Below are 25,838 nucleotides of genomic sequence, written 5' to 3'. Positions count from 1 at the left end.
CTCAGAGGCCCCGCCCACATCAGCAGCATCCATCTGCCTCCCACCCCCGCCCCCGACGCTGGCAGCCAGGACGGAGTTTTGTGCTCACTCCCATGCAGCCCAAACGTTCCCCAAAACTGCGGTTCCACTAGGTGGGTCGGGTCTCTGCCACGGGGTCTCTGCTGGGCGCCCACGCTGGGAAGCAGGTTTAGATCAGCAAGCACCACGTGCCACTCTATCTCTCCTGTAGTTTCCAAATTCCAGTTAATGAGCAACCAGCATAGCGCCTGGAGGGCAATAGACGCTTGGCTTGCAAAAGAGAATGCAGGGTCCACTTTCACGACGAGGCCGGTGTTGAGGTCTGTCTGGCACGCGTTAGGCTCGGCTGTCTCTCATGGTCACTTGATTGAATCCCAGCAATTAGCCAGCCGGGGCTCTAATTATCCTTTCTGCTTTGTGTTGCATCTGCCATCCCAGACCTTAAAGTTCTTAGCAAACGTGTTAGCCTTCACGTCCCATTTTACAGATGAGTACACTAAGTATCAGAGAAGCTGCTTGACTCTCCCAGAGTCAGGGAGGGCAGGGCTCTGTCTGAGGCCGCGACACACCTATAGCAGCCTGTCACTTGGGGCTTCCCATCAGTAAAACGGGGTAATGATGGGGCCCTGCTTCCATGCAATTGCCATAAAAAACGTTGTGCAATCTGAAGATGAAAGTATAAAACGGATGTAAGATATTTCTTCTTAAATCATCGAGCCTCAAAAGGAGACCAAAGCACACAGTGGCTATTTTAACAACTGACTAATGTCTCCGACAAAGGGGCCTGCGACATCCCGTTGAAGTTTTACTGCTGAACGACGCATGAACGTGAACCGCAGTGGGTGCTCTTCAGAGGCCCCCACCGGCCTGGAAAGGGAAGGGAGAGGGTTCACACGGCCTCGGGGGCCGCTGGGGCCATGGTCCTCACAGCGGTGACAGTGGCACTTGGCTGGGGCACAGCAAAGATGTTGCTTGGGCTCCAGTGGGGGCGGGAGGGCCCCAGAAACCCATGCAGTGGAGGGAACCAGCTCACCCTGCTTTTCTCTGCAGCCTCGGTGGGACTGGAGGCTGGTCGGCCAAGGGCTGTGAGCTGCTGTCCCGAAACCGGACCCACGTCACCTGCCGGTGCAGCCACGCGACCAGCTCGGCCGTGCTCATGGACATCTCCCGGCGTGAGGTGGGCACCGCCCCCAGGGCAACCCCTGCCCAGCTGGCAAGTGTGTCCTGGCCCCCCAAGCCCGCTCTTCTGTGAGCTGCATCTTTCCTGCTAAGGGCTTTGAACAAACGGAGCTCCAGGAGAACTGGCCAGAATCTGTTAGGATTTCCGTAACAGAGCCCCCTTAAAAGAGTTTTCAAAGAGCCCAGGTTGTGAATTAGAAACCGTGACGGCGGTCCAGAACCTCAGAGAGGAAACTCCTGGCTTGTACACCTCACTTCAGAACAGGGTTCTCAGCAGTCTGTTAGGTGACGCTGCTGCCGCTGCACTTTGAATTTTAAGGAAGAAAAGAGACGGCTGGCGGGAACAAAGGGAGTGTCTCTCTTAAGTGCTGCACACACTGGCCCCAAAGGAGGCTCGGTCAGGAGCCCCGAGCGGCAGCGGGACAGCTAATGTTTACCCTCCAGTGTTTTCAGTGGCCTCTGGGGGCCTCCAGTGAGGCACGGGGGCCCAAGCAGGGCGGGGTCAGCCTGGCAGGGTTGTGTACTGATGTCAAGGAGCCAAACCGAGGCCTGGGAGACCTCACCCTGTTTTCAGGCTGGGATGTGACCCGGGCGGCCACACCGTCATCCCTCCCAGGACCTCCCGGTATGCAGCGACCCAAGTTTCTGTCACATTCTTGGGAGGGTGAGTCAGTCACAAGTTGCTGCTGATGGGTGTTAGGGTGACAAGAGCAGAGAGTGTGCCTCTGGGAGCCCAAGACAGAAAGCTCCCACGGGCAGGGGCTTCTTGCCCATGGGCAGAAGCTCCGGGTCCCAGCCTGAAGGGGGTTAATTATTAGTGGTCTTTGTCTATGGAGGGGCGGGTTTGGGGGTCCTCTCATGGCCAGGAAGCTGGGCAGCACCAGGAGGCGACTCGCAGGCAAAGGAAGCAGAAGTTCAGGCAGAAGAAATTAAACCAGAGCAGGAATCAAGGCTCCCACGCCCCAGGTGCCTCAAAGCCAGAGGCCTCTAAATAGCGCCCCAGCCTCGGGGAGTTAGTGCTGCTGCAGCTCCCAGCCTCTCTGAGACCCCTGAGCGCTCAGTGCCCCCCCATCCCCCCCAGGCCTGGCTCTCTGAGACCCCTGAGCGCTCAGTGCCCCCCCATCCCACCCAGGCCTGGCTCTCTGAGACCCCTGAGCGCTCAGTGCCCCCCCATCCCACCCAGGCCTGGCTCTCTGAGATCCCTGAGCGCTCAGTGCCCCCCCATCCCCCCCAGGCCTGGCTCTCTGAGACCCCTGAGCGCTCAGTGCCCCCCCATCCCACCCAGGCCTGGCTCTCTGAGACCCCTGAGCGCTCAGTGCCCCCCCATCCCACCCAGGCCTGGCTCCCCGAGTTCCCTGGGCAGCCCCGGCTCACAGCTCTCTGCAAGTTCAGAACGGTGCTTTCTGGAAGTTACCGGAGAACCGGAGCTGCTGGCTCCCCAAATTCCAAACCTCTGTCGGGGGCCAGGTCCTGGACGAGTGTCCTATTTTGCAAAAAAAGCACAGGAGACAACTGTGGTTTCCTGCAGCTGTGGCATCTCTGCCTTTTGCGTGAACTGAGGCTCTGTTTGAAGGTCTCTCAGCTCAGAATTTGGGTGGACAGGCCCCACACCTGCCGGACAGCAGGAGTTATGTGTGAGGGTTTTTTGTTTTTCAATTTTTTTTTCTTGTGGCAAAATACACGTAACAGAAAAGTCACCACCTCAGCTGTGTTTCAGTGTCCAGGTCAGGGGCGTTATGTATGTCCACGGTGTTTGCAGCCGTCACCACCGACCTCCCCAGAACTTTATCACCGGAAACTATTCATCTGGTTTTTGCTCTCGGTTTTTGCACCCCCCTGAGAGCCACGGCGTAGTCACGCTGGTTCCTGCCCGCAGTAATAATATGTTAAATGTGTCTTGATCGTGCAAGCGCTCCATCAGAGCCACGGCCCTTACGTGTTCTCCTGCCTCTAACCAACCCGCCCGCAGCACGGAGAGGTCCTGCCCCTGAAGATCGTCACCTACGCTGCCGTGTCCTTGTCGCTGGCCGCCCTGCTGGTGGCCTTCGTGCTCCTGGCGCTGGTGCAGACGCTCCGCTCCAACCTGCACGGCATCCACAAGAACCTCATCGGGGCGCTTTTCTTCTCCCAGCTGGTCTTCGTGATCGGGATCGCGCAGACAGAAAACCCGGTGAGGCCCCGGCCCCTCCCCTCCCTGCACGGCCGCCTGTGTGGCCACGTGGGAGCACACGCTGTCCCGCCTTCCTCCGAGGCTGGAGCAGGAGGGCTTGTCCAGGCGGAGTGTCTGCTGCTGTTTCCGTCTGGTGGGTGCAGCTGGGAGTCTGGTGGGAAGTTGGGAACCCAGGCCAAGCACGTGGGCTCACTGCTTTGTGCCCGGTGGGAATCTGCCTCCAAGGGCATCGTCGGGAGCCGGGGGCTCCATACGCCTCAACTCTTACTTTCCTGACCCAGACACTAGTGATTTCGTCAGAAATCACATTTGTGAAACCCGAGAGTCCCGGGAGCTGTCACTTGAGCCTGAAGCTGTCCCTGTCGCGCAGCGTCTCCCAGCCCTGCACTTGCTAGGGTGTCATGGCCACGTCTTCGGTGAAAGCCCCGGTGTTTCCCCAGAGGGGGAGAGAGAAGTCTAGGACAGGCCCAGAACTCAGGGACGTGTTGGTGGCGGCTGGTCGGCAGGGTTGACAAGAGAAAGGAGCTTGAGACTCGTGGAGGAGAGGACGGGGTTAGATACGGAGTGTCTTGCTCAAGCCATCCCAGGGCACGTGGGCTCCTGGGGTATCACGTGGGTTCGTGGGGTGTTACGTAGGCTCCTGGAAGTTATCGTTAGGTGATTAGATTATACAGCTGATACGATGACCTCACAGAAAAAATCCTAACCAATCTACAGACGCATTGTAAGAAGTAATTAAAGAGTTTAGCAAGGTACGTGGCTGTCAGAGGAGGTAGATGTATATAATCAGTTGCGTTCCTGCCCACCAGCCACAGTGTGTTTAAAATGTAACTTACAAAGGAGTGGCTGGAAATGACTGCAGCAGAGACCCAGGCAGAGGCTGAAGTAGTTTGGCTTTGAAGGCGGAGAGAATGAGGCTCTGGTTGAAGCCAGAGTGGGGGTGGGGTGGGGTTGGCGGGAGGCGTCTGTAGGATGGGAGAGATCTGAGGCCGAGTGATTCTAGGGGGAGGAGGGAGGAGGGGTGCCTGGTGGCTGGGGCGAGGTCCCCGGCAGGTGGGACAGGGACAGGCCCTGGAGGGGGAGACGGCGGCACGGCCAAGACCACTGGGGAGAGAAAGGCAAGAGGAAGGAGGGAGGTTTGTGGCTTGGTCCCTGGCTGGTTGCAAGTGGTTTTTCATTTTTACAAAGGGGGTTTTCAGAGTTCAAGGGTCACAGCACGTTGATGGGGGGTGAGGGCAGTATAGGCTCTGTGCCCGTGGCTTTACATGCACCCTCTGGCTCGTTGAAACATCCCTGGGGCCCCGGGAGGTGGCAGCATCCCTGCTCACAGGTGAGGAACCCGCGGCCAGCAAGACTGAGTGACCTGGCCCAGGGCAGACAGTTCACTGTGTGTGTGTGTGAGTTCATTGTTCATCACTAGATGGTGACCCTGACGGCCCTGGGGAGATGTGAGGCCAGCTGACCATCACATGTGCATATGTAGTGACTCCGGGAAGTTCCCAGGTTACTACTCTCACCTAATCCTGACCTCTCCCACGGTGAGGGGTGTGCCCTTACTTTCTCAGTGGACTGTTCCAGCTGCCACATGCTGTTGACAGAGCTGACATTTCTTCATTCCTCATGCAGTGAGGACTATTGATTGTCACTGTATTAAATCTACCAAAGACCCAGACCCTAGAAGCGCTCTCGTCCCTGCCCACGGAGCCCGTACTCCAGACACAGACTCGGATGGTGGTACAGGAGTGTAAGGGGCCAAAATGGCCCCATGGCGGCTGGTGGGGGAGCTGCGCCTGGCCAGAGAGGGGCTGAGCAGGGCCGTCCACTCAACTGTCCAGCGGGAGGGGCCGGGATCGGGAGGGGCCAGGCCGGGGATCTGGTCGTCCAGAGCTTGAGGGGCTGGCCAAGCAGCGCCATCTGTGGTTTGCAGGCAGCGTTGTGCCCTGGAGAGCCGTGACCGGGTCTGCATTTTAGGAGGAGGACCCTGGCGACAGGGAAGATGGGTCGGAAGGGCAGAGACTGGAGGTCAGAGAGGCAGCCAGGATGGCGTCTTCCTAGGTCTGGTGGGAGGAGCGAGGCCAGGACAGCGGCAGGAGGAGAAGGGCAGGAGTCGGGACCAGGTGGGCGTGGAGGGAGGGGAAGGAGGAGGGCGTGAAGCCACGAGTCTCCAGGAGGGGGGCCGCCAGGAGAGATGGAAGCAGACAAGAGTGGCAGGTCTGGGTGAGGCTGGACACACCCGTCCCCTGCGGGCTGAGGCGAGGGCAGAGCTGAGTGTGGGGAGGCTGCCCTCACGTGAAGAGGACGCGTGTCTGTGGGAATGGACAGCCCGGAGAGGGACGTGGGGTAAAAGACACGGATGGCCTTTCTGGCTCACTGGCCAGGGCCCCTTGCAGCCTGGAGCTCTCCCTCCTCGGTTAGTGCAGGCAGGGGGCCCCTCCGGAGGCTGGCGCTAGGGAGGGAGGCGGGACATACAGGCAGACAACCTTGAGAGGTTTGCATGATGACCTTGGCGGCTCAGCAGCGTGGACACGGGGAGCCCCGGGCCTGGCCCAGGGGACGGACCGTGAGCGTTTGTCGGGCTCCCAGGGCAGACGGGGCGCTGGAGAGGCTGGGCCGCCCCTCTGCACCCGCCGGGCTCAGCACCCCTCCCCTGCCTGCGTGTCCCGGGGGTAGGGGCTGTGTGACTCAGTGCAGACCCTTCAAGGTGCCTTTGAGTGGTCTGAACAGAGGGACGGAGAGCCGGTGACAGGCCACTCCTTGCAACTAAATGCCGCGTGACAAATGCGCAGAGGCCGTCACTCACTGGTTTCAAGCACTGACTCATCCGCCGCCTGGAAGGAGAGCTTTGCAGCCTCCACGCGCTGGTGAGCAGGGAAAAGAGGAGGAGGAGGAGGAGGAATGCCGTGCACATAATTCTGGGGCTTTGGCACCGCGCCTGGTTTTGATGGGTGTTCTGTAAACTCACAATCCCATCTCTGGGTGAGGTTTTTCATCTCCCAGATTACTGGCAGGTTGAAATGATTTATTGTGCATTAGCGTTTGTTCTGTTTCTGGAAAAGGTGGTACCTTCGGTGCAGAAGTTCCTGCATGTACGGCCCCATTACATTTTAGAATGTCAATTTCTGACACTTTTTTTTTTTTCCCAAAGGTGGTTTTGTGGGTTTACTTTTCACATTATTTAAGGCAACACGCCAGCCTCCTCACCCTTCTTCCTTCTGCTGAGCCAACCGTGCTTTGCACAGGGGCGGCTGGGGGTTGGCGTGGGGTACACCCAGCCACAGGCTCACCCTTTGCGGCCAGGCTGACCGCTTTGCCTGTTGCTAAGTGCGGACCCCCGTTTCCTGTCCAGCATCTGAGGCAGGGGGCACGTCTGCTTGAGTTCCTGCTTTGTGCTGTATTGGACAAATATTAATGCTAACATGGTTCCCTCCCGCATCTCCGGGGCTTTGTTTCTGGAGAGAACTCGGCCCGTCGAGGTGGTCTTAGCCGCAGGTGGCACTTGTGTTCCCAGCAAGCCTGGGCTCTGGGGCACTCCCGCAGGTGCGCTGGCCTGGGACTGAGCGGAGGCCTCTGCATGCGTCAGGCGGTGGCCCTCTGTCTCCTACGCTTGTGTCTGTTGAGAGCCCAGGAGGTCGGGCTGCCACCGGACAGCAGCCAGGATTGGACAGGATGTGCCAGGGTGTGGCCCCGCCGTGGGCGTGGCCAGAGGCTTTCTCCTCCCTCTCCCCTCCGTCCTCCCTCTCCTCCCCCTGCCAGTACAGCTTCCTGGGACCTGGAGGGGAGCCTGCCCGCATCTCCCAGCAGGTGGACCTTGGGAATCCTGGCCGGGCAGCCAGCCCCTCTCAGGAGGACCCGGTGAGGCTGCTCTGGGCCAAGGTGGAGGTCTTGAAGTTCCATCCCGGGGCACTCGGGACTGGATTTGCACTGACGACCTCAGGCTGGACGCCCAGGATCCCACAGTGTCCCCGGCCCCCACCACTGCCTTCCTCATGTTCTCGCACCACCTTCGGTGTCCAGGGACTCAGGGCTGGGTGTCACCAAGGCCCCCAGAGGCCGGGCAGCTGACCCTCAGCTGCCCTGCGGAGGTTGACTTTCACTTCCTGGCACTCAGCCACTGGGCAGACACACAGCCCCACGGGGACAGAAACAGAACAAATGCTCTCATCCCTGTTTTCCTCCGCAGGAGGTAGAGGCTCCGTTAAATCAGCGCAGGTGCGACGACCTTGTTTTCATATGACGGTGAGGTCACGAGGCCTGAGGCTCCTCCCTCCCGCTGGCTGCATCCGCTGGACCTCGGAGACCCGCACGAGGGCTGGGGTGGTGGGTGAAGGCCACGGTCACGGTCTGGGGCCACAGCCTGAGCAGCCTGCCTCCGTGATATTCTCTTTCTAACTTTAAATGAAATGACAACATTTAAAAATTTGGAGCCATGACCTGAAAATACAAATTTCTAGCTTCTAATGAAAACACTAGAGGCTCTGCCCACCCCTCGGCCCTGGGTTATGCTCACTGCTGGCGCCGGTCCAGGTTGGGGGGTCCCCAGGGCCCCCAGGTACCTCACTCCCTGTCCCCTGTTCCGCATCAGGAGCCTGAGACGCTTGGGACTGTTGACACTCAGCCGCTCCTGGGTGAATCAAATAGGGCAAAACAGCTGACCTGATTTCCTTTTTCAGACCTGCGTGCCCTCACGTTTGCAAAGTGGCCCGATCTGGTGTCTGCCCCGCCCCCGTCTCCGCGCCGTCCGGCCCTCAGTCCGCGGCGCGGGGCCCGTGGCCGGCGGGCTGCGCTGAGCGGCTGCCTCTCGCCGCAGTTCCTGTGCCTGAGCGGCTGCCTCTCCCCGCAGTTCCTGTGCACGGTGACTGCCATCCTGCTGCACTACACGTACATGAGCACCTTCGCCTGGACCTTCGTGGAGAGCCTGCACGTCTACCGCATGCTGACCGAGCTGCGCAACATCGACGCCGGGCCCATGAGGTTCTACTACGTCGTGGGCTGGGGCATCCCAGCCATTGTCACAGGTGAGGAGGCCAGGTGGCCCGGGCTGGGGACCGACCCCTACTCGGAGGACCCGCGTGGCATTGCTGATGCAGAAACCCACATCAGATAAACCAGCGCCCCCGGGTGCAGGTGGGGGAGCTCTCCGGCCTCCTCTTGGGCACTCAGCAGAGGAGGGGCACCTGCACCCACATCTGCTCACACGAGTGTGATCATCAGTGAGGGATGCGTCTCCTGTCAGGTGTGAGCTCCTTGAGAGCTGGGCCCAGGCCTGTTCAGGGTTTGCCTGTGGCATCTAACAGACAAACACTCCCTTGTCTGCCTGCTTTGTGGATAGGTGGGTGAATGATGGGTAGATGGATGGGTGGATGGATAGGTGAGTGGATGGATGGATGGAGAGACGGGTGGATGGGTGGGTAGGTAGGTAGATGGTTGGATGGAGGGATAGATGGATGGATGGTAGATGGATGAACGGACGGATGGTGGATGGGTGGGTGGGTAGGTAGGTAGATGGTTGGATGGAGGGATAGATGGATGGATGGTAGATGGATGAACGGATGGATGGTGAATGGGTGGGTGGGTAGGTAGGTAGATGGTTGGATGGAGGGATAGATGGATGGATGGTAGATGGGTGAATGGACGGATGGTGGATGGGTGGGTAGGTGGATGGGTGGATGGTGGGTGGGTGGGTGGATCGATGGATGAAAGAATGAGTTAATGAATGAACAGAACAGCAGCACTTCTCAGCACACTTTTCGCTAAATATCAGAAGGTCAAATTTGCTTCCTATGGGGAAAGATCCCCTCTTGTACTCACAAAGGCAGAGCGGCACCCCCTCTCCTCAGCAGTCCCTGGGTTGCAGGGACCCAGACGCGAAGTCCGAGGCTGGAGGCAGTGGGAGGAGGGGCAGCTGCTGCCCCACAGCTCTGCCCAGCAGCCACCCTGGTTCCCATGGCAGCACCACCAACTGGTCTCCTGAGGCCACTCTGCTCCCACCCAGACGGTCTGGGCACCGGGCTGTCCTGTTGCGACTCCTCTCCCTGGGCTCCAAGGGAGCCTGAATGACCGTTGTCACCTCCATCCAGGGCTGCTGAGGGGGGCATTGGGGGCCTCCCTCACCGGCAGCCGCCTCCTCTTGACCCAAAGACTGAACACAGCAGACACACTACATCGCGTGTTTCCGTGCCGTTTCTGGTCAACTTGTGAGGAAGGTGCTAATTCAGGTGGTTCCTGAGCCCCAAAGACCAGGAAGACTGAGGGCTGGGAGCAGCTTGTTTCAGGGTCCTCCCAGTGCCCATCTACTAACCCCCTAAGCAAGGACCTGGTTGTGCTTGGACACTCAGGACACTCATCTTTAATTTCATCTTAAGTCTGCCCAGAGCCTCTATTATTATTTGGGTTATTTTTTTTTAATTAGCAAGTTAATCTCAGAAACCAGAGCATCGGATTTTATTTACATCAAATTCTATGAAGAGAAATGAAGAAGTCAGATCAGAATCATTTGCCAATTTGCTTATTTTACAAAAGGAACAGTTAGCGTTTGCTGTCTGGTTTTCTGTGCCCCAGTAAACTCAGAGTGTGGTTCCTGGTCTATACTGTACCCCGTTCCATCTCCACCTGTGTGGTCACCTTGGGCGACCCCTCCCGATGGGGCTGGATGGAGCAGAGCATCTCTATGGGACTCTGCATGGGGACAGCCCTTGTCTCAGGTCGTGGGGCCTGACCCAGCCGGGCCTCCTGGACCCGGGGGATGGGGGACGGGGGCCTGAGGCCACCTCCCCATGTGCTTTCCTTAACCCCCACCAAGTCTTAGTTGCCCAAGAACCCGGGAGCATTCGCACACTCCTTCATTCGTTCATTCATGGTGGGCCTCTTCTGTGCCGGCTCCATTCTCGGCCCGGGATCAGAGCAGTGAGTGAGAACGGCAAAGCCTGTGTCTTCCAGGAGTCGCCCCTCCAGGGAAGACGGGCATTAAGTGATGGTGAACATGACTCTAGGCTCATCCACAGACCCTGCACTGAGGGGTGGGCTCAGAGCCAGTGGGGTGGGGGAGGATGAGACCTGCTCTCATCTGGGGGGTGGGGTGGGGAGGCAGGCCAGGAAGGCTTCCTGGAGGAAGCACTCTTTACACTGGAGGGCTCGCAGGAACCAGGCTGCTGTGCTGGGGGGTGTGCCTTCAGGGCCCAACACGTGCGATACCTGAGTGGAGGAAGGCTGGTTGGGGACTGACCCGAGGCTGGGCTGGGGCAGAGTGGGGGGTGCCACGTGGTCTGGAGTGTGGCCGTGGCCACGCCACAAAGGGCCCAGAAGGCCGCAGAAATACCCGTGTCCATCTCCTGAGGGCAGTGGGAAGCCATTGCAGGGTTTTGAGCAGTCGGTGGGGAGACTTGATCTTTTAGGGCTTAAGCAAGGGAGTGTGGCCTGTGCAACAGTCCGGGCCAGGTCAGGGGAGGCCACGGCGCGGAGTGGGCTGCTCTTTCGTCCTAAGCAAGGTCTGTGTTGGAGAAGCCACTCCGGACTTCACCTTGACGGTTCTGCAAGGGCAAGTCCTGCTCTAGCTTGTGACACGGTTAGAAACCATGGCCGTGGCTTAGATATATAGGAAACTCCCCATTTGCCCAGCACCTTGGAGTGGTGAGCCGTTCCTGGGGTGTGTGCACGTGTGTACATGTGTGTGTGTGTGGCGTGTGTGCTCTGTGCACGCACATGCGTGTGGCGTGTGTGGCGTGTGCCTGCCCTCAGGTCCTTCCTCCCTCACGCCTGTGGTCCATGGCCGTGTCCTGGCTTCTGCGTGGCCCAGCCAGCAGGGCATCCCCATCGTGCTTCGTGGCTGGTCCTGCCGGGTCCCATCACCTCCGTCTTCTGTCTCTCTTCCCACCTCCGTCAGCAGCCCCGGCCCGGGTGGGCTCCCCACCTCTGGGGTGAATCCGCGAGCAGGTCGTGGTCATGGTGGGCCTGTGACCGGCACTGAGAGGGCCTTTGCTGGGAGGGGACCTGGGCCTTTGTCATTTCCCGGCTGTTTATCTCGGGTTCCCCGCCCTTCCCTCTGAGGGCGATGCCAGGGGCCCCGGGTCCTGCCTGGGGGGCTGGGAACACCCCGTTGTGGCCACCCCCCATCGGGGTGGCCCTCACTCTTCTCCTCCCTGTTGTCCAGGACTTGCGGTGGGCCTGGACCCCCAGGGCTATGGAAACCCGGACTTCTGCTGGCTGTCCCTTCGTGACACCCTGATCTGGAGCTTTGCGGGGCCCATTGGAACCGTGATAGTCGTGAGTGCCGGGGGTTTCTCAGAGCCCCTGATTATCAGGGACGTGGGAGGCCGGGTGCCCCTTGGGTACGTTGGCTTGAAGGGTGTTTGGGGCTGAGCACCTGGGCGGGACAGGAAGGGCTGACCTGACGGTGATAAAGCCTTGTCCTCAGACCCGTGGATTCTGGGATTTGGTCCAGGTCCACGTCCACTGAGACACCGCTCAGCACCCACCCCCAGCGGGCTCCTGGGCTCCGAGGCCTCATCCCAGGGGGCACCTCCCGAGATGTGGGCTGGAGACCCTCAGAAGCCTTTGGCTTTTGAAGGTCTCTAGTGACAATACAGTGGAGCGGCCACTGGACTTCGGGTTTCTCTGTTTGTTTGGTTTTTTTTCAGGTCAACACAGTCATTTTTGTCCTGTCTGCAAAGGTTTCCTGCCAAAGGAAGCGCCATTATTATGAAAGAAAACGGGTCGTGTAAGTTGGTGCTAAACCCGGCCGGTGGGTGGGACCTGACGCGGAGCCAGCCCCACCCGAGACCCCTGCCTGTCTGGTTTACACGCCAGGCAGAGCCCCATGAAAGTGCCCGTCACCGAGCCGGTCAGCTGCTGGCTCTCCGGGCCGGTCCAGGGCGTCACGGCAACCACGTCAGTGGGGAATCAACAGGCCGCAGTGGGGAGAGGCCAGCCGTGTCTGGACGTGTCTGGGCTGTGCCGAGCCGAGTCTGGATCCAAGTTGGACATCGTGGAGGAAAGCGAGAGAGGCTGACCTCAGGGGGACTGGGGCAGGTGGCCGGCCGGGATGGCAGCCCGGACCAGGGAGGGAGCATGTTCGGATCCGAGAGATGTTTAGGATGTAGGACCCACGGGGTTTGTGGTGGAGTCACTGAGGGGAGAGGGGTTAGCAGTGACGCCTGGGTGTCCTCGCCTGGACGGGCAGGAGGAGGGGGATGGTGACAGCCTGTGGCGGGGAGGTGCCAAGGTGCCTAGACACTCCCTGGGGTCAGGCAGGGTGGGGGTGGGGGGATGGAACTTTCTGGGTTGGTGGTGATAGTGATGCTGGCACCACAGGAGTGGAGGAGCTCGCCCAGCGAGAGGGGGCAGCACAGGAAGATGGGGCCCAACGGAGAGGGAGCCTCCCATGTTTTCAGGTTGGGAGAGAGCAGGGGACCCACAGAAAAGCCTTGCGGGAGGCAGGCAGGGCAGCGTCGGGAGAGCTCAGCGTGAGTCCAGGAGCCACGAAAGGGTCGGGGGAGGGGAGGACAAGGGTGTCCACTGGGCCAGGTGACCCGAGCCGGGGGGCCAGGGAAGGGAGGATGTGTGAGGAGGGGCTGAGGGGCCGCAGGAGGTGCCGGTCCGCCCGGCCCGCGGGAGAGCAGAGTCTGAAAAGGCCACGGAGGAGCAGAGACCGCGGGCAGGGGACGCGGGGTCGGGGTCCAGCCTGCTCACCGCCTCCACCGTCCTGCACTTCCTCCCCGCCCCAGACCTGCCTTTCCCAGCCCCTGACTCACGTTAGCACACGCAGTTCCCTCCGCCCCACCGCGACCCCGCCAGGGATGCGCGTCGCCGTCCATTCCCCTTCAGCTGGGAGACCGAGGCGGAGAGCAGGAAGCCCTTGCTAGGAGCCTGCACAGCGGGCCTGACACCGTCTGGCCACCCGCCTCCTCCGGGTCCACGTAACTTCCGGGCCCGTGCACCGGGCTTCCCGGAGTCGCCGTGGGTGCAGCCCGGGTACCAGTCTTGGCTCCTAGTTTGCTGTTTACCTGTTTGCTTTTTACTGCTCGCCTGCTCCCCACTCAGCTGTCTTTTCCCGTGTGAGCCAGGGGCTGCCTCACGGTGGATGCTTCGAAAGGGTGTGGGAAGGAAGGAGGGTGGGGCACGGCCGGCCGGGCCGGCGGGCGGGTGCGAGAGAAGGAGGGGGAGGACGGTGCAGTCACGCCGCGTCCGCCCCCCAGCTCCCTCGTGAGGACGGCCGCCTTCCTGCTGCTGCTCATCGGCGCCACCTGGCTTCTGGGGCTGCTGGCCGTGAACAGCGACGCCCTCACCTTCCGCTACCTCTTCGCCGTCTTCAGCTGCTTACAGGTGGGCGGCTGTCAGACGGACCTGGCGGGGCCCAGGGGTCACCTGTGCTGCTTCCTGTCTGAAGTGCCCCGAGAGGGTCCCTGGGGAGATCCTTGACCTGGCGTCCTGGCTGTGTTCTTGCTCTCTGGACACACGGGGCTGCACCGTGGCTGTCCTTCTGGTGGCGGCGCAGTTTGTTAGGGGTTATGGTGAAGCCTCGTGGTCCCACCACCAAAAAAAAGGCGGCTGTTGCTCCAAAGGCAGCTCTGCCCCGAGCCCTCCCAGGGACCCCCATCCATGGCCTCCCGTGTGTCCGTCAGGACGCAGTCCTCTGCTCAGCCAGTGCGGGGCCTCACCCGCTCCCCGGCCGGCATAAATCCCACTGTGTCCCCAGGAGGCTGCTGGCCATTTACTGTCCGCACCGTGGACCCTGACTAATGATGCAGCACTGGGGACCCGGATGGCCCGGGGGCTGGGGCCTGGGAGGGGGTCCTCCAGGCACCGGCGTGCTGGCTGCCCTGACCAGGCCCCCGACCTGGAGAAACTGGAAGCCCCCGGGGCAGGGAGGCCGGGCGTGGGCCGTGGTGGGCGTCGGCACGGCCTGGTCTGCTCTGGGCACCGTCAGCTCCACGTGGCTGAGCTGTGCTCCGTGCATCCTCCGGGCAGGCAGGCGGGCAGTGAGGCAGCGGCAGGGCCCTGGCTTCTCTACGGGGGCCAAGCCCGGCGCTGACCTGCCCCCTCCTCTGCAGGGCCTCGCCGTCCTCTTGCTCCACTGCGTGTTCAACAGAGAGGTCCGGAAACACCTGAAGGGCGTGCTCGCCGGGAAGAAGCCGTACCCCGACGACTCAGCCACCACGAGGGCCACCCTGCTGACGGTAGGAGGCTCCGGGGACGCCAGGGCCTGGACCCGCGTCAGACACAGCCCCTTGGTCTCGCGTCCCCCACCAAAGGGGGCATCACAGACCCGTCCCCGGAGCGTGGCATCCAGCCTTCCCTGCAGCCCCAGGAGCGAGCCGAGTCGACGGGGTGGGGTCTGTCCCGCTCACAGCCTCTCTTGCCCCCGCGGCCAGCCGGGATCCTGGCCAGAAGCAGGGGCGGTGGGAGCTGCCACCGGGCCGCTGTGCTCCGTGCTCGGCAGGGGCACGGTGAGGGTGCTGTGTGGGGGCTGGTGGTGGGGACCGAGCCACCCTCTGCACCCTGGTGGCCTCTGCTCGGCCGATAACCAGCCCCCTTCCCCCAGCGCTCCCTCAACTGCAACAACACGTACGGCGAGGAGCCCGACGTGTTCCGCACGGCCCTGGGCGAGTCCACCGCCTCGCTGGACAGCACCATCAGGTCAGGCCGGGCCGGCGCCCCTGCTGTGGCCGGGGTGGGGGGGCAGCTCTCCGAGCAAATGTGGGCTTTGCCGCCTCCGCCCCGAGCTGTGTGCCCTGCGGTTTAAGTCCACGTGTGTTTACCCGTGTGCTCCGGGAGTCTCGTGGCAGAGAACCTTCCAGAGCCCGGTGTGGCTGCCCTGGCACACGCAGAAGGCGCTGGGTGACGGCGGGTGGCCGGTCATGCGTCCCCCAGAGCAACAATGCTGAGCGCACCCACCTCTACCCTCTCCAGGGACAAAGGGGGCCAGAAGCTCAGCGTGTCCTCTGGGCCGGCGCGGGGCGGCCACGGGGAGCCAGACGCGTCCTTTGTCCCCAGGAGCACCAAGAAGCCCCACGGTACGTGTCCTCTGGGGCACGGTCTCCTGCCAGCCTGCGTGTCTCCATCCCTGGGGGCCGTGGCGAGAGCTTCCTGCTGGCTCTCAGCTGCCCCGTGGCCCCTCGGTCACCGGAGAACATGCAGCCTTGAGGAGGTGGCCACTGCGCACTGGGAGGGTCAGCGGGCACCCAGTGCCCTCCCGTGCCCAGGCCCGGGTGGCTCCGCCCTGCCCCTGGCAGGAAGCCCCCGCCCCCGCCTGAGCACTGTCCCTCCCGCCCGCCCTGCAGGCCACGACTCGGACTCGGATAGCGAGCTGTCCCTGGATGAGCAGAGCAGCTCTTACGCCTCCTCTCACTCCTCCGACAGCGAGGACGACGGGGTCGCGGCTGAGGACAGATGGGACCCGGCCCAGGGCCCCGTGCACAGCACCCCCAAAGGTGAGCGAGCCCGCTGGCCGCAGAGCGGCCCTCAGCCGTGGCCGCCTGCCCCTGGGACGGGGCTGCGGCGGCCGGAAGGACAGCCCCCTGCTCCCCGTCCGCAGAGCCCAGGTGAGGTCTCGGGGGTCTCTGTGGGACCCCCGCGGCCAGGACTCCACGAAGCTGACCCCACGGCTGCAGGGAGCACGCGGCTCCCGGGTGTGGGGTGTGGGGTGCGGGGGGGGCTTGAGGCCGGGATCCCACCCGGGACCTTCCCTCTCTAAGCCTCGGTCGGGGTCCCCACCTGGACGGCGCGGCCCGGCCAGGCCTGCGGGTCGGGGACCGTGGGTCAGCGCCCCCGGGACACGCTCCCGCTGAGCCGAGCAGGCAGCCGCCCCGCAAGCTGAGGGCCCGTCTTGTGCCTCAGCGGACGCCGCGGGCAACCACGTCCCAGCCGGCTGGCCTGACGAGAGCCCGGCCGGGAGCGACAGCGAGGAGCCGGGGGAGCAGCCCCGCCTGAAGGTGGAGACCAGGGTCGGCGTGGAGCTGCACCTGGACGAGCAAGGCAACCACTGCAGCGAGCGCCGCCTGGCCCAGGAGAGCGGGGGCCCCAGGCCCGCGGCCGCGCCGCCCGGCCAGCCCCCCGGGCAGAGGAAAGGTGCCGAGGGCCCGCGGTCCCCGAAGCTGGGGGCCGGGAAGTCCCTGGTCCTGGGGGAGGCAGGCCCAGGCACGGGCTTCGGGGGTGGGGTCCCTGGGGCACGGGGGTGGCGCCCGGCAGGGCAGGGGTGAGACCCGAGCGGGGGAGGAGTGGCCGAGAGCTCGGCTCTGCATGACGGTCCCTCCCCGAGTCCACTGCATCCAGCAGAGGCAGCCCGATCGTGACCGTCTCGATCCCCCCGCCCCCGCCCAGGCATCTTGAAAAACAAAGTCACCTACCCGCCGCCACTGACGGAAAAGATGCTGAAGTCGCGGCTGCGAGAGAAGCTGACTGAGCGTGAGCAGAGCCCCGCGTCCTCGCGGCCGTCCTCCCTGGCCTCCAGCGACGGCGTCCGCGCCCCCGACAGCACCATCCCCGCCAAGACGCTGCACCGGGAGCCAGGGCGCGAGCACCTCAACGGGGTGGCCATGAACGTGCGGGCCGGGAGCGCCCAGGCCCACGGCTCCGGCTCCGAGTGAGTAGTCTGGGCCGTGGCGGGAGGGACGGCGGGGGCGGCCCCCGGCCAGCCTCCCCGTGGTCCCCCGTCTGGAGGACAGGCCCCGAGCACAGAGGCGTGCCCAGGCAGAGGCCCGGGGGCTGCAGCGGGCTTCTACCCGGGAGAGGGCCCCTGCTCGGGATCAGGAGGAACCGGCCGGAGGTGGAGCAGACGCCTGTCAAAGCCCTGGGTCCCGTCCAGCCCTGAAACTCTAGGACTTGACACCATGTGGGACCAAACGTCTTATGAGCAGTTTCCTTGGCCCAGGGTCATTACTGCCCCATTTTGTGGTTGAGGAGACTGAGGCTGGGGGTCGGGGGGCGCCTGGCCGCAGAGTTGCGGAGCTGGGATCCGGGTCCAGACGTCCCAGGGAGGTGGGAAGAATGGGAGCCCGGTCTTCTAGAACGACCTTCCCAAAACTTAGAGAATGACTCGGGTTGCTAGCCTTGGTACTCCAGGCACCGTGCAAGGCCAGCCCTGGGGAGGACACTCGGATGGGCCTGGGTCTCCAGGTGGCCCTGGCCGTCAGGGGTGCAGGTTGATTGTCCCCTCCCCTGCCTGCCAGTGTCGCTGTGTCCACACATGAGCGTGCCCTCCGTGGAGCCTCCGGGCACCCCGACCCCTGAGTGGGGGGTTCTGCCCCCTGCCCCCCAAGTGGGGGTCTGCCCCTGCACAACCTTGGACCCAGCCCAGCTGCTGGCTTCACGGGTGGCAGGGGCTGTCCTCGCTGACCCTCCTCCGCCTGCCTGACGGCTTCTTCCCACGTGCAGAGGCAGTAACGAAACTTCACTTTGAACCATCAGGAAACCGTGAGACAAGCCCATCACCTCCGCCCAGGCCTCTGCTGTGTCGTTGTGCTCCTGGACCTTGGAGCCCGAGGGGCCCCGGCCCTGTCAGTGAAGCAGGCCCTGGTGGCGGGGGCCCCATGGGGCTGCAGTGGTAGCCCCGTGACTGGCATGACTGAAGGTCCAGACACAAAGCCCTGAGCTGCCCCGGAGGCTCAGGGCCCCTTAGACCCGTGACAAGTGCCAAAGGCCACAGGCACGGGAGGCGTGGACTCCCGGGCCGGCACAGCTCAACCCTCGGACTGCGGACAGAGCCAAAACCGTGCGCTGGCCTGGCCGGGACAGGGCCCAGCAGGAGAGCTGGCCTTGAGAGGAGCCGCCGGGCTGGCTGGCCAGGACTCAGGGCCGCAGGCAGCTCCCAGCAGCTCCACAGCCCTCTGCAAAGGCAGCCCTTGTCTTAAAGCAGATCACTTTCCTTTGTTGCAAAGGTGTAGATACTTTTGTATATTTGTATGGAACTTTGAAAAGGCAAAAACCTCTGTATATTTTGCATTTGTACTGACTCTGTCCATACTCGGAGATCCGTGGGATGATCTCTCCCTCTTTCTGACGTCAGGAAGATTGCACAGCCAGCCTGGAGTCTGGCACGCATCCAGCAACTAGTGTCCCAGCAAAGCAGAGGGGGGTAGTGTGTAGGGAGTGCTGCCGGACAGAGGTTCCGGTGCTGCTTCCAGCCCAGAGGCGGGAGCCCGTGGGCATGACACGTGGCCGCCTGGATGTGCAACACATTTGCATTTGCGACGCTTGCCCCTCAGCTCCCATCTGCCTGGACGGGTGTGGCTCCGAGACAGGGCCATCTGGGGCTGGACCGGACTCGGGAGCTCTGCTGAGCGTGGGATGCAGGTGCACACGGCCGCGACCGACACACTGGTCATCCCCTGCCCCCTTCGCTGGGGTGGGCCCCACTCTGAGCCCCGCAGGGCCTCCCTGGCCCCCTTCCCGGTCAGCGGTACTGCAGGTGGGGAATTCCTTTGTCCCTCTGCGCCTGTTCTCGGCGGGACTGTAAAATGTTCACACGTTCCCGATTCAGACGGAGGTATGAGGTCTTCCAGGATGTCACATTCCTTCCTGCCAATTTTCTAGCTCTTTTAGACTCCGAGGAGCTCCAGGCAGGCGGGGGTCTCACCCCCAGAGTCTGACCAATTACTTCATTTTGCTTCAAATGGCCAATTGTGAGAAGGGACAAAGCCTCAGCCACACTGTTCAATGGTTACCAAGCTGTTTTTTGGAAACTCACACCAAGGACCGGCTGTGACTGTCCCTCTGTGGGCAGTCGGCACAGCGTGGCCTGAGGGGCTGTGGAACGGGGCCCAGAATTATTCAGACACGTCTTATTTCAGTGTTTCTTTTGTTCCTCAGTCGGATGCCCAAATAAATGGTCAGCACAGCTGCCTCCAAATACGAGAAACCATAAAATATGATGAAAATCAAGTAAAATGCAAAGATGTCCATACTGTATTATGTTGATGAAAATGCAAGTATTGTTAATGGCTGAGAGGAAAACATACCTGATACTCAGGTCTAAGACCACAGGCTTCATACAAAAATGAAATGCGATCCCAAAGCCCTCACACTTGAATGAATTATAAATGTGCCTTAGCAGGGGAGTGGCCTTTTCAAGATACAAAATAATAGTACCTTCAAACGTTTACCATTGAGGAGACATTTTCTAAGTAAAAAAAAAAAAGTGGAAATATTTTTGAGTCTGAACACTTCACTTTCGTATTATCCCATATTCTTCTGCAACTGGATTTTGTCCCTTGAGATGTATTTAGTTTTTTTCATTTGATCAGAACTGTTACCAAAAAAACAACTGTCAGTTTTATTAAGACAGGAAAAATGTAAACCTATTTTTGTGACTTAAGACTTTATGAGAGATACTAGACACTGGAGGTTTTTTTTTTTTAAACAAATGTGTATTTATTAATGTTCAGAACACTGGAATTGCAACACAAATGAGGAAAGAGTCTACAATAAATTAAGATTTTTTTGAATTTGTACTTCTGCTGTCTGGTTTTACCCCCACTCCTGCATCCCTGTTCCCGCCCCTTCCTAAGGCAGCCCTGGAAAAGGGACCATGTACAGGATGCTGACAAGCCGGGGGGAGCAGGAGCCATTACGGAACTTTCTATTCATTTCCTGCTCATCCAGACTCTTGCACCTCACACTTCAAAATTTTTTTCCTGCACCAATCTTTTTTTCCTGTCTTTCTGGGACGCCAGTGAACACAACTGGTTCCTGAGGCTTTGTTCATCTGTTTTCACTCTTTTTTTCTCTCTGTTCTTCAGATTAGATCATTTCTAGTGATCAATTTTCAAGTTGACTGATTCTTTCCTCTATCATCTCCATTCTGCTATTGAGCCTATCCAGTGATTTTTTTTTTAACTTAAAATATTGTAATTTTAAGTTCTAAAATTTCCATTTGGTTCCTTTTTATTACTTTTCTCTACTGAAGACTTCTAGTTTTCCGTGAATTTCAAGAGTGTTTACCTTTACCTCATAGAGCATGATTATAACAGATGCTTTAAATTCTTTGGTAATTTGGGCATCTGGGTCATCTTGGGGCCGCAATCTGTTTTCTTTTCTCTTGGTGTTTCCTGGTTCTTTGTAGGCTGGCTAATTTCAAACTGAATCCTTGATTGACATCTTTGAATGTTACATCATGAGCCTCAGGGTCCTGTTAAGATCCGCTGGCAGATGTCAGTTGTTTGTTTTAGAATGCAGTCAACCCCATTAGGTTCAGACCACAAGTTCTGTCTCCTTCTGTGGCTGTGACTTTGCTGTGCCGCCTTGGGTCCACTCTGTACACCTGCCACTCCGTTAGTCTAGGACTTGGGGTGGTTTATATCCGTTCTGCCCTCAAAGCCTTTCATATGCTGCTTTGGGTCTGTTCCAACTCAGGGTGAGCCAGCGCCTGTCAGTATATATGGAAAGCGAGGGGTCCATTCCGCCAGCACTCTCTCCTCTCTGGGATTTGCCTCACACACTGTTACTCCTAGGGCCCCTTTTCTTGGTTCCTCTATCCAAAAAGATGGGTTTCTTCCAGGGTTCTAGCTGCCTGCACTGCCTCACTTCCACCCACCTGGGGCTACCTTTGGGGAAATCAGTGGGAGCAAAGAGAAGACAGTGGGGGATCCCACACACTCTTCAGCCCACAGGGCCCCCCCTTCCCAGGCCTCTCTTGGAGTCCCTGCCCCAGTGCTGGCCACACAGCTCCAGAGGTTGGGGCCATCCTTGGGTAAAGCCTGGGAGAAAAAAAGAGGAAAACCACCCATGAACGCCCCACCCCCAAAGGTCACTCTCAGGTTCTGCTCCCTCCCCTGTTCCCCTGCTAACATTCACCGGTCAAGAGTGCCCGGTCATGAACGTGATAGAATACCACCATCTCAAGCCAAAAGTGCTGCTTAAAGGGGACACGTGAGGAGAGTAGCCCCCGGCTGAAGGGAGCAGGTGCGTCCGCTGGGCCTGGGTGGCCTCCCGTGGACGTAAATAATTGCACTCCATACCAACCTCTAGCCGAGGCCACTCCAGGACCCGCGGGATCGAGACAGAAACACAGACGTGAACACTGAACATCTGAACGCCGTCCAGGCCCCAAAAACAACCAAGCCTCCCCCGTCCCAGCTGTAGGAGTAAGTGCTCCCTCACATCACGCTGTAGCCTCACTCCAGGCTCCCTCCCTGTAGACACTGGGGGTGCAGGGAGGTCCGGGGCTTGCAAAGGCTTCCGGGGACGTGGGCAGAAGACAGGCCCCGGGGGTTGACCCTGACCCGCGCCTTCTAGGAGCGAAGCACAGGCCCGGTTCTAGGGTCTGTCTCGCTGAGATTACCCTGGAAATGATGTGGGGAGAGGAGAGGGGGGGCGGCGGGAGGGGGTGGGTGCGGGGAAGCTCTTGTTTACATCAAAGGCCGGGAGTCGGTGCGTGAAAGCATCCGGCTCTGGCCCCTCCTCTCGTTATCGATGGTGTGGGAGTGACCGGGCCCTGGCAGCAGGGCACCTGTGTGGGAAAGAGAGAGGGGAAGCCCACCCACTTCTCAGCCCCAGCCCCTCTGAAGGTCACCTGGGGGTGCAGCCCTGGAGTCTGGGGGAGGCCAGAGGCCCAGGCCACGAACTCAGCCCAGTGGTGCCCCCCGGCCAACAGCTACACCTGAGTCTCTGAGGCGTTGCCCAGAGGCCTCCCAGAGTCTGTCAGCTGTGCCCCCAGAGAGAAGGTGGTACTGCGGCCCGGAGGCTGCCATGGGCGCAGCCAAGGGTGAGGCCTGGTGACCCGGGGGCAGCGGCAGGCTTGTGCTCCCTCCTCCCGCCTCCACTGGCCGACCTGGCTGGAGGCCTGGCGTTGGGCTGGCAGGACGGGAAGAGCCGTCTGGAGGCTAGAAGGGCGGCCTCCCCTCTGCTGGCCTGTGTCCATGCTGACTGCCTCCACCCGCCCCTCCTCCCGCTGTGGCGGCTCCCCAGACGGGGCCAACCCCCGCCTGACCCAGCTGACCGCGCCCCCCGGGGGGGAGGCCCGGTGGAGCATCTCCAAACCTCCCGCCTCCAAGTCCTGCGGTGGCTCCGCAGCGGGCCTTTCAACCGCCCACGGCAGGACGACGGCCACCCCAAGATGCCCGCGGCCAGAGCCAGCTCCGAAGGTGCTCTCATCTGCCACTCAGCGCCCGGCGAGCCGCCCGCCGCACTAAACGCGCACATGCTCTATGGCGTGTGTTTGTGTCCCGAAGGGCACAGGTTGAAACCCTAGCCCTGAGGTGGTGGCGGCCATTGGGTCTTGAGGGTGGGGCCCTCACGAAGCGGACAGGTGTTCTTCAGAGGCCGCAGGGAGCTCCCTGGTGGTCCAGTGGTTAGGATGCAGCACTTTCACTGCCGAGGGCCCGGGTTCAGTCCCTGGTGGGGGAACGGAGATCCCACAAGCTGCGCGGCGTGGCCGGGGGTGGGGGGGTCCCAGAAAAACCCCTGCCCCTTCCACCACACGAAGACACAGCGAGAAGACGGCCACCGGCCACCCGTAAGAGGACCCTCCCCCGTCGGAGCCGGCACCCTGGCCTCAGACTTCCAGGTTCCACAACTGTGAGAAAGAAACTTCCCTCGTGTATAGGCCACCCTTCAGCTCTCGACGTGACTGGCCAGGGTGCCGGGCACTCTGCAGGCGGAGGGGAGGCGCCCGCGCAGCTGCCTGGACCCGGGCAGAGCCGCCGCCCCTCAGAGTGGCCTCAAGGCCCCACTGTCCCCCTCAGACACCCTGCAGGCCGGGACTCAGCTCGAGGCCCGTCACACGTCCTCTGCCACAGGTAAGGGTGGGCACAGCCGTGAACGGAGGCGGAGGAAGGGGGGATTCCATCGCTCTCCCGTGCAGCACACACGCCCGCCTCCCCACACGTGGCCAGTGCCGTGGAGCCCCCGGGACGGCCCACCCAGGCCCCACCCGCCGGAAGCCATCAGAATCCACAGCCCGGACAGAGTTTTTATTGGGTGCTGCCCCTGCAGCCCAGCCATCCCCCTCCACAGGCCCCCTTCTGGGGGTGCGAAAGAGGAACGCCACCCATGGGGCACTTGGGACAGACCCGCCGGCCAGCGAGCAGAGAGGACGGGCTCTCCCTGGCTCTGAAGCGGCCCGGAAGCTGGGCCGGCCGGGCCAGGACTGGGGCGGCAGGTGCCGGCAGCAGTGGCCGAGCCCCCGGCGGCCCTGCCCCCGGCTCCGCTCCTCCACGTCTCCTCCCGCGAGCTCCGCCGCAGCCGCTCGGCCTCTGTCAGAGCGTGGGCCCCCGGCCCGGGCTGTCACCCCGGCCGCTGCCGGAGCCCTCCACGGCCATACTGGGTGTGCTCCTGCCCTTCTGGAGTGTGTAGGCGGATGGCCCCAGGCGCAGGATCTTCCCACTGCCCAGGCACTCGCCCCCTTTGTAGAACACAGCGAACTGCAGCGGAGAAAGGCCGTGTCACCTGCAGTGCGACCCGGCATCCGGGTGCCCACAGTGCAGCCAGGAGCCCGGACCTGGGGCTGGGGAGGGGCAGTGCTCGGCCTCTCCCACTTCCGTCCTTGTCCCCGGGGCCCAGAGCAGAGGCGGGCCCGGGCAGGGCAGCCGGCGCTCCCACTAGCCGCGCAAGAGCCAGGCCTCACGGTTGCAGGGCTGGCTGTGCACCCACCCCCGCGGGCTGTGAGCCGAGCACCGCAGCCCCTCTGCCCCTCACTGCCCCCGGAGACCGGCTGCTCTGCTCTGCTCGGGAGGAAGTGCCGTCCTTCCAGAGCACGAAGCCTGCTCCTCCGCGCGGCCGGGCAGGTGCTGAGGAGGGCCGGGTTCCGGGGCAAAAGCAGCCGCAGACTTGGGGCTGAGGCCCCAATCCGCCTGCCAGCCGGCGTACCCCCACTCACCTGTCCCAGGGCGAGAGCCCGCACGGCCTTCACGGCCGTCACCCACACAGTGCCGTCTTGATTGAGGGTCAGCACGCAGGGCACTGGGGGAAGAGAAGGACCCTTGGAGGGGGCGCTGGCCTTGCCACGTGTGCTCAGCCCCAGGCCTTGGGCCCCCGGGGAGGAAGGAGCAGGCAGCGAGGACAAAGGAAGCTCGGGGCGACAGCCAGAGGGGCTCAGCGCCGCCCGGGCCCCGGGGCAGCACACACACTACCTGCCGGCCGGCCTGCCAGTGGGACCCTCAATCCCACCCGCCCCGGCAACCTGCCCTCTTCCAGAGACCGACCCTGTGTCACGGACAAAGGAGGCTAAGCTGGCCTCAGCGCCCCCCAGGCTGTCTCTGCGTAGGCAGAGGGCAAGGAGGCCTGCACGTTATACAATCTGAAAAGTGGGGGCCCCGGCCCAGGTCGGATCGCCTGTCCTAACTCTGGCCTTGCCCGGGTAATCCCCGCTCAGTCACCTAGCGCCATCTGGTGGCGGAACCGGAAGTGGCACTCCATCATCTTGTCGCGGACCAGGGCTGCGGGCGGCTCCTCCGCCACCCAGTGCACGCGGCCGGTCCGCAGCAGGTCCCTGTACAGGGCCGGGTGGTCTGTCCGGGGGGCCTGCGAAGCGGAACGCGAGGACGTGACACCCTGGAGCCCTCAGAGGAGGGTCCTGCCGCAAAGCCCCCTCGCTGCACTTCATTAATAATGATCGTAACAGTAAACACTCACTGAAATCCACGCTGACACGTGGAAATTCATGCGCTTATCCCTCGAGCCTTTCTACCCCACTTTGCAGATGAGGAAACCGAGGCACGAGAGGGAAAGTCACTCGTCACGGTCACACTCAGCGAACAGCAGAGGAGCGTGCGATCCGACCCCCTGACCTCTCCTCCTGGGAGTTCACCCTGCCCCTGCCACAACCCGGCGGCCCAGCGCCAGAGGCGCACGGGGCAGCCACGTCGCCACAGGGATCCCACCAAGCCCCATGTGGCTGGGGACAGGGCTCCCGGCGCCTCCACGCACCCGGCCTCCTAGGCCCTAGCAGGCCTCCCCTGAGGCAGGACCAAGGGCATCAAGTCCGCGGCCCTTGGGTTCTAAGTAGATAAGGAGACCCACACAGGGGACAAGTGTCAGTGGATGTCCCTTCTCAAAGCAAAAGAGACAGCTAAACTTTACACTTAAGTCCCTTTAACTCATGCTGGACCAGAATCACCGTCCAGGCCCTTGCGCCCAGGGCTCTTCTGGGCGGCGATGTCTCAGAGGCCTGCTGGCCCCTCTGCCCGCATCTAAGGGAGGGCCCCCCAGCTCTGGGACAGAGCGCGCTCAGAGCCAGGATGCTCAACCCCGGCACCGCTGAGATTTGGGGCTGGATCACTGTGCAGGGGACGGGGCTCCCTGGCTTCACCCACTAGACACCAGCAGCACCTGTTCCCCTCCTCCTTCCCCCATGCCGTGACACTGCAAATGTCCCCAGACCCTGCCAAATGTCCCAGGGAGGGGAGCAGGGCAAACATGCCCCCTTTGTGAAGCCCTGCTCTAGAGCCTGAGGACACGGTCCCGGGTCCCAGTGGCCCAGAGCCCCGATGCGGCAGACGGCCTAGGCTGGTCCCAGCTCTGCACCCCATCTGTTCAACAGTGA

At 61.7% G+C, this 25,838-nt stretch overlaps 2 protein-coding genes across 9 annotated transcripts in view; one reads left to right on the top strand and one right to left on the bottom strand.

Moving 5' to 3' along the window:
* CELSR1 (cadherin EGF LAG seven-pass G-type receptor 1) overlaps positions 1-19,803 on the top strand; it is a 149,884-nt gene extending 130,081 nt beyond the window's left edge. For 2 of the 4 annotated variants that reach the window (XM_082350585.1, XM_082350583.1), the window contains exons 23-35: positions 1,069-1,195; positions 3,167-3,367; positions 8,208-8,382; positions 11,514-11,626; positions 12,001-12,080; positions 13,558-13,684; positions 14,413-14,538; positions 14,904-14,998; positions 15,272-15,375; positions 15,643-15,792; positions 16,199-16,429; positions 16,682-16,943; positions 17,735-19,803. In XM_082350585.1, coding sequence (XP_082206711.1) covers positions 1,069-1,195; positions 3,167-3,367; positions 8,208-8,382; positions 11,514-11,626; positions 12,001-12,080; positions 13,558-13,684; positions 14,413-14,538; positions 14,904-14,998; positions 15,272-15,375; positions 15,643-15,792; positions 16,199-16,429; positions 16,682-16,943; positions 17,735-17,759 — 1,816 coding nt within the window. In that variant the 3' untranslated portion in view covers positions 17,760-19,803. Of the gene's footprint in view, positions 1-1,068; positions 1,196-3,166; positions 3,368-8,207; positions 8,383-11,513; positions 11,627-12,000; positions 12,081-13,557; positions 13,685-14,412; positions 14,539-14,903; positions 14,999-15,271; positions 15,376-15,642; positions 15,793-16,198; positions 16,430-16,681; positions 16,944-17,734 lie in introns of those variants that run through there. The other 2 variants (XM_082350584.1, XM_082350586.1) reach the window with 2 other exon arrangements.
* Positions 19,628-25,838, bottom strand: part of TRMU (tRNA mitochondrial 2-thiouridylase) — a 27,991-nt gene continuing 21,780 nt past the window's right edge. For 4 of the 5 annotated variants that reach the window (XM_082350614.1, XM_082350615.1, XM_082350616.1 and 1 more), the window contains 3 exons: positions 24,673-24,817; positions 24,174-24,256; positions 19,628-23,718 (listed from right to left, as the gene is read on the bottom strand). In XM_082350614.1, the coding sequence (XP_082206740.1) occupies positions 23,554-23,718; positions 24,174-24,256; positions 24,673-24,817 (393 nt within the window). In that variant the 3' untranslated portion in view covers positions 19,628-23,553. The remainder of the gene's footprint in view (positions 23,719-24,173; positions 24,257-24,672; positions 24,818-25,838) is intronic. The other variant, XM_082350618.1, reaches the window with a different exon arrangement.

Source organism: Balaenoptera borealis (genome assembly GCF_965194805.1).
Source record: "Balaenoptera borealis genome assembly, chromosome: 13".
Taxonomy (NCBI): Eukaryota; Metazoa; Chordata; class Mammalia; order Artiodactyla; family Balaenopteridae; genus Balaenoptera; species Balaenoptera borealis.
Note: the sequence above shows the minus strand (reverse complement) of the source record. Positions and strands in the feature narration are given on the sequence as shown.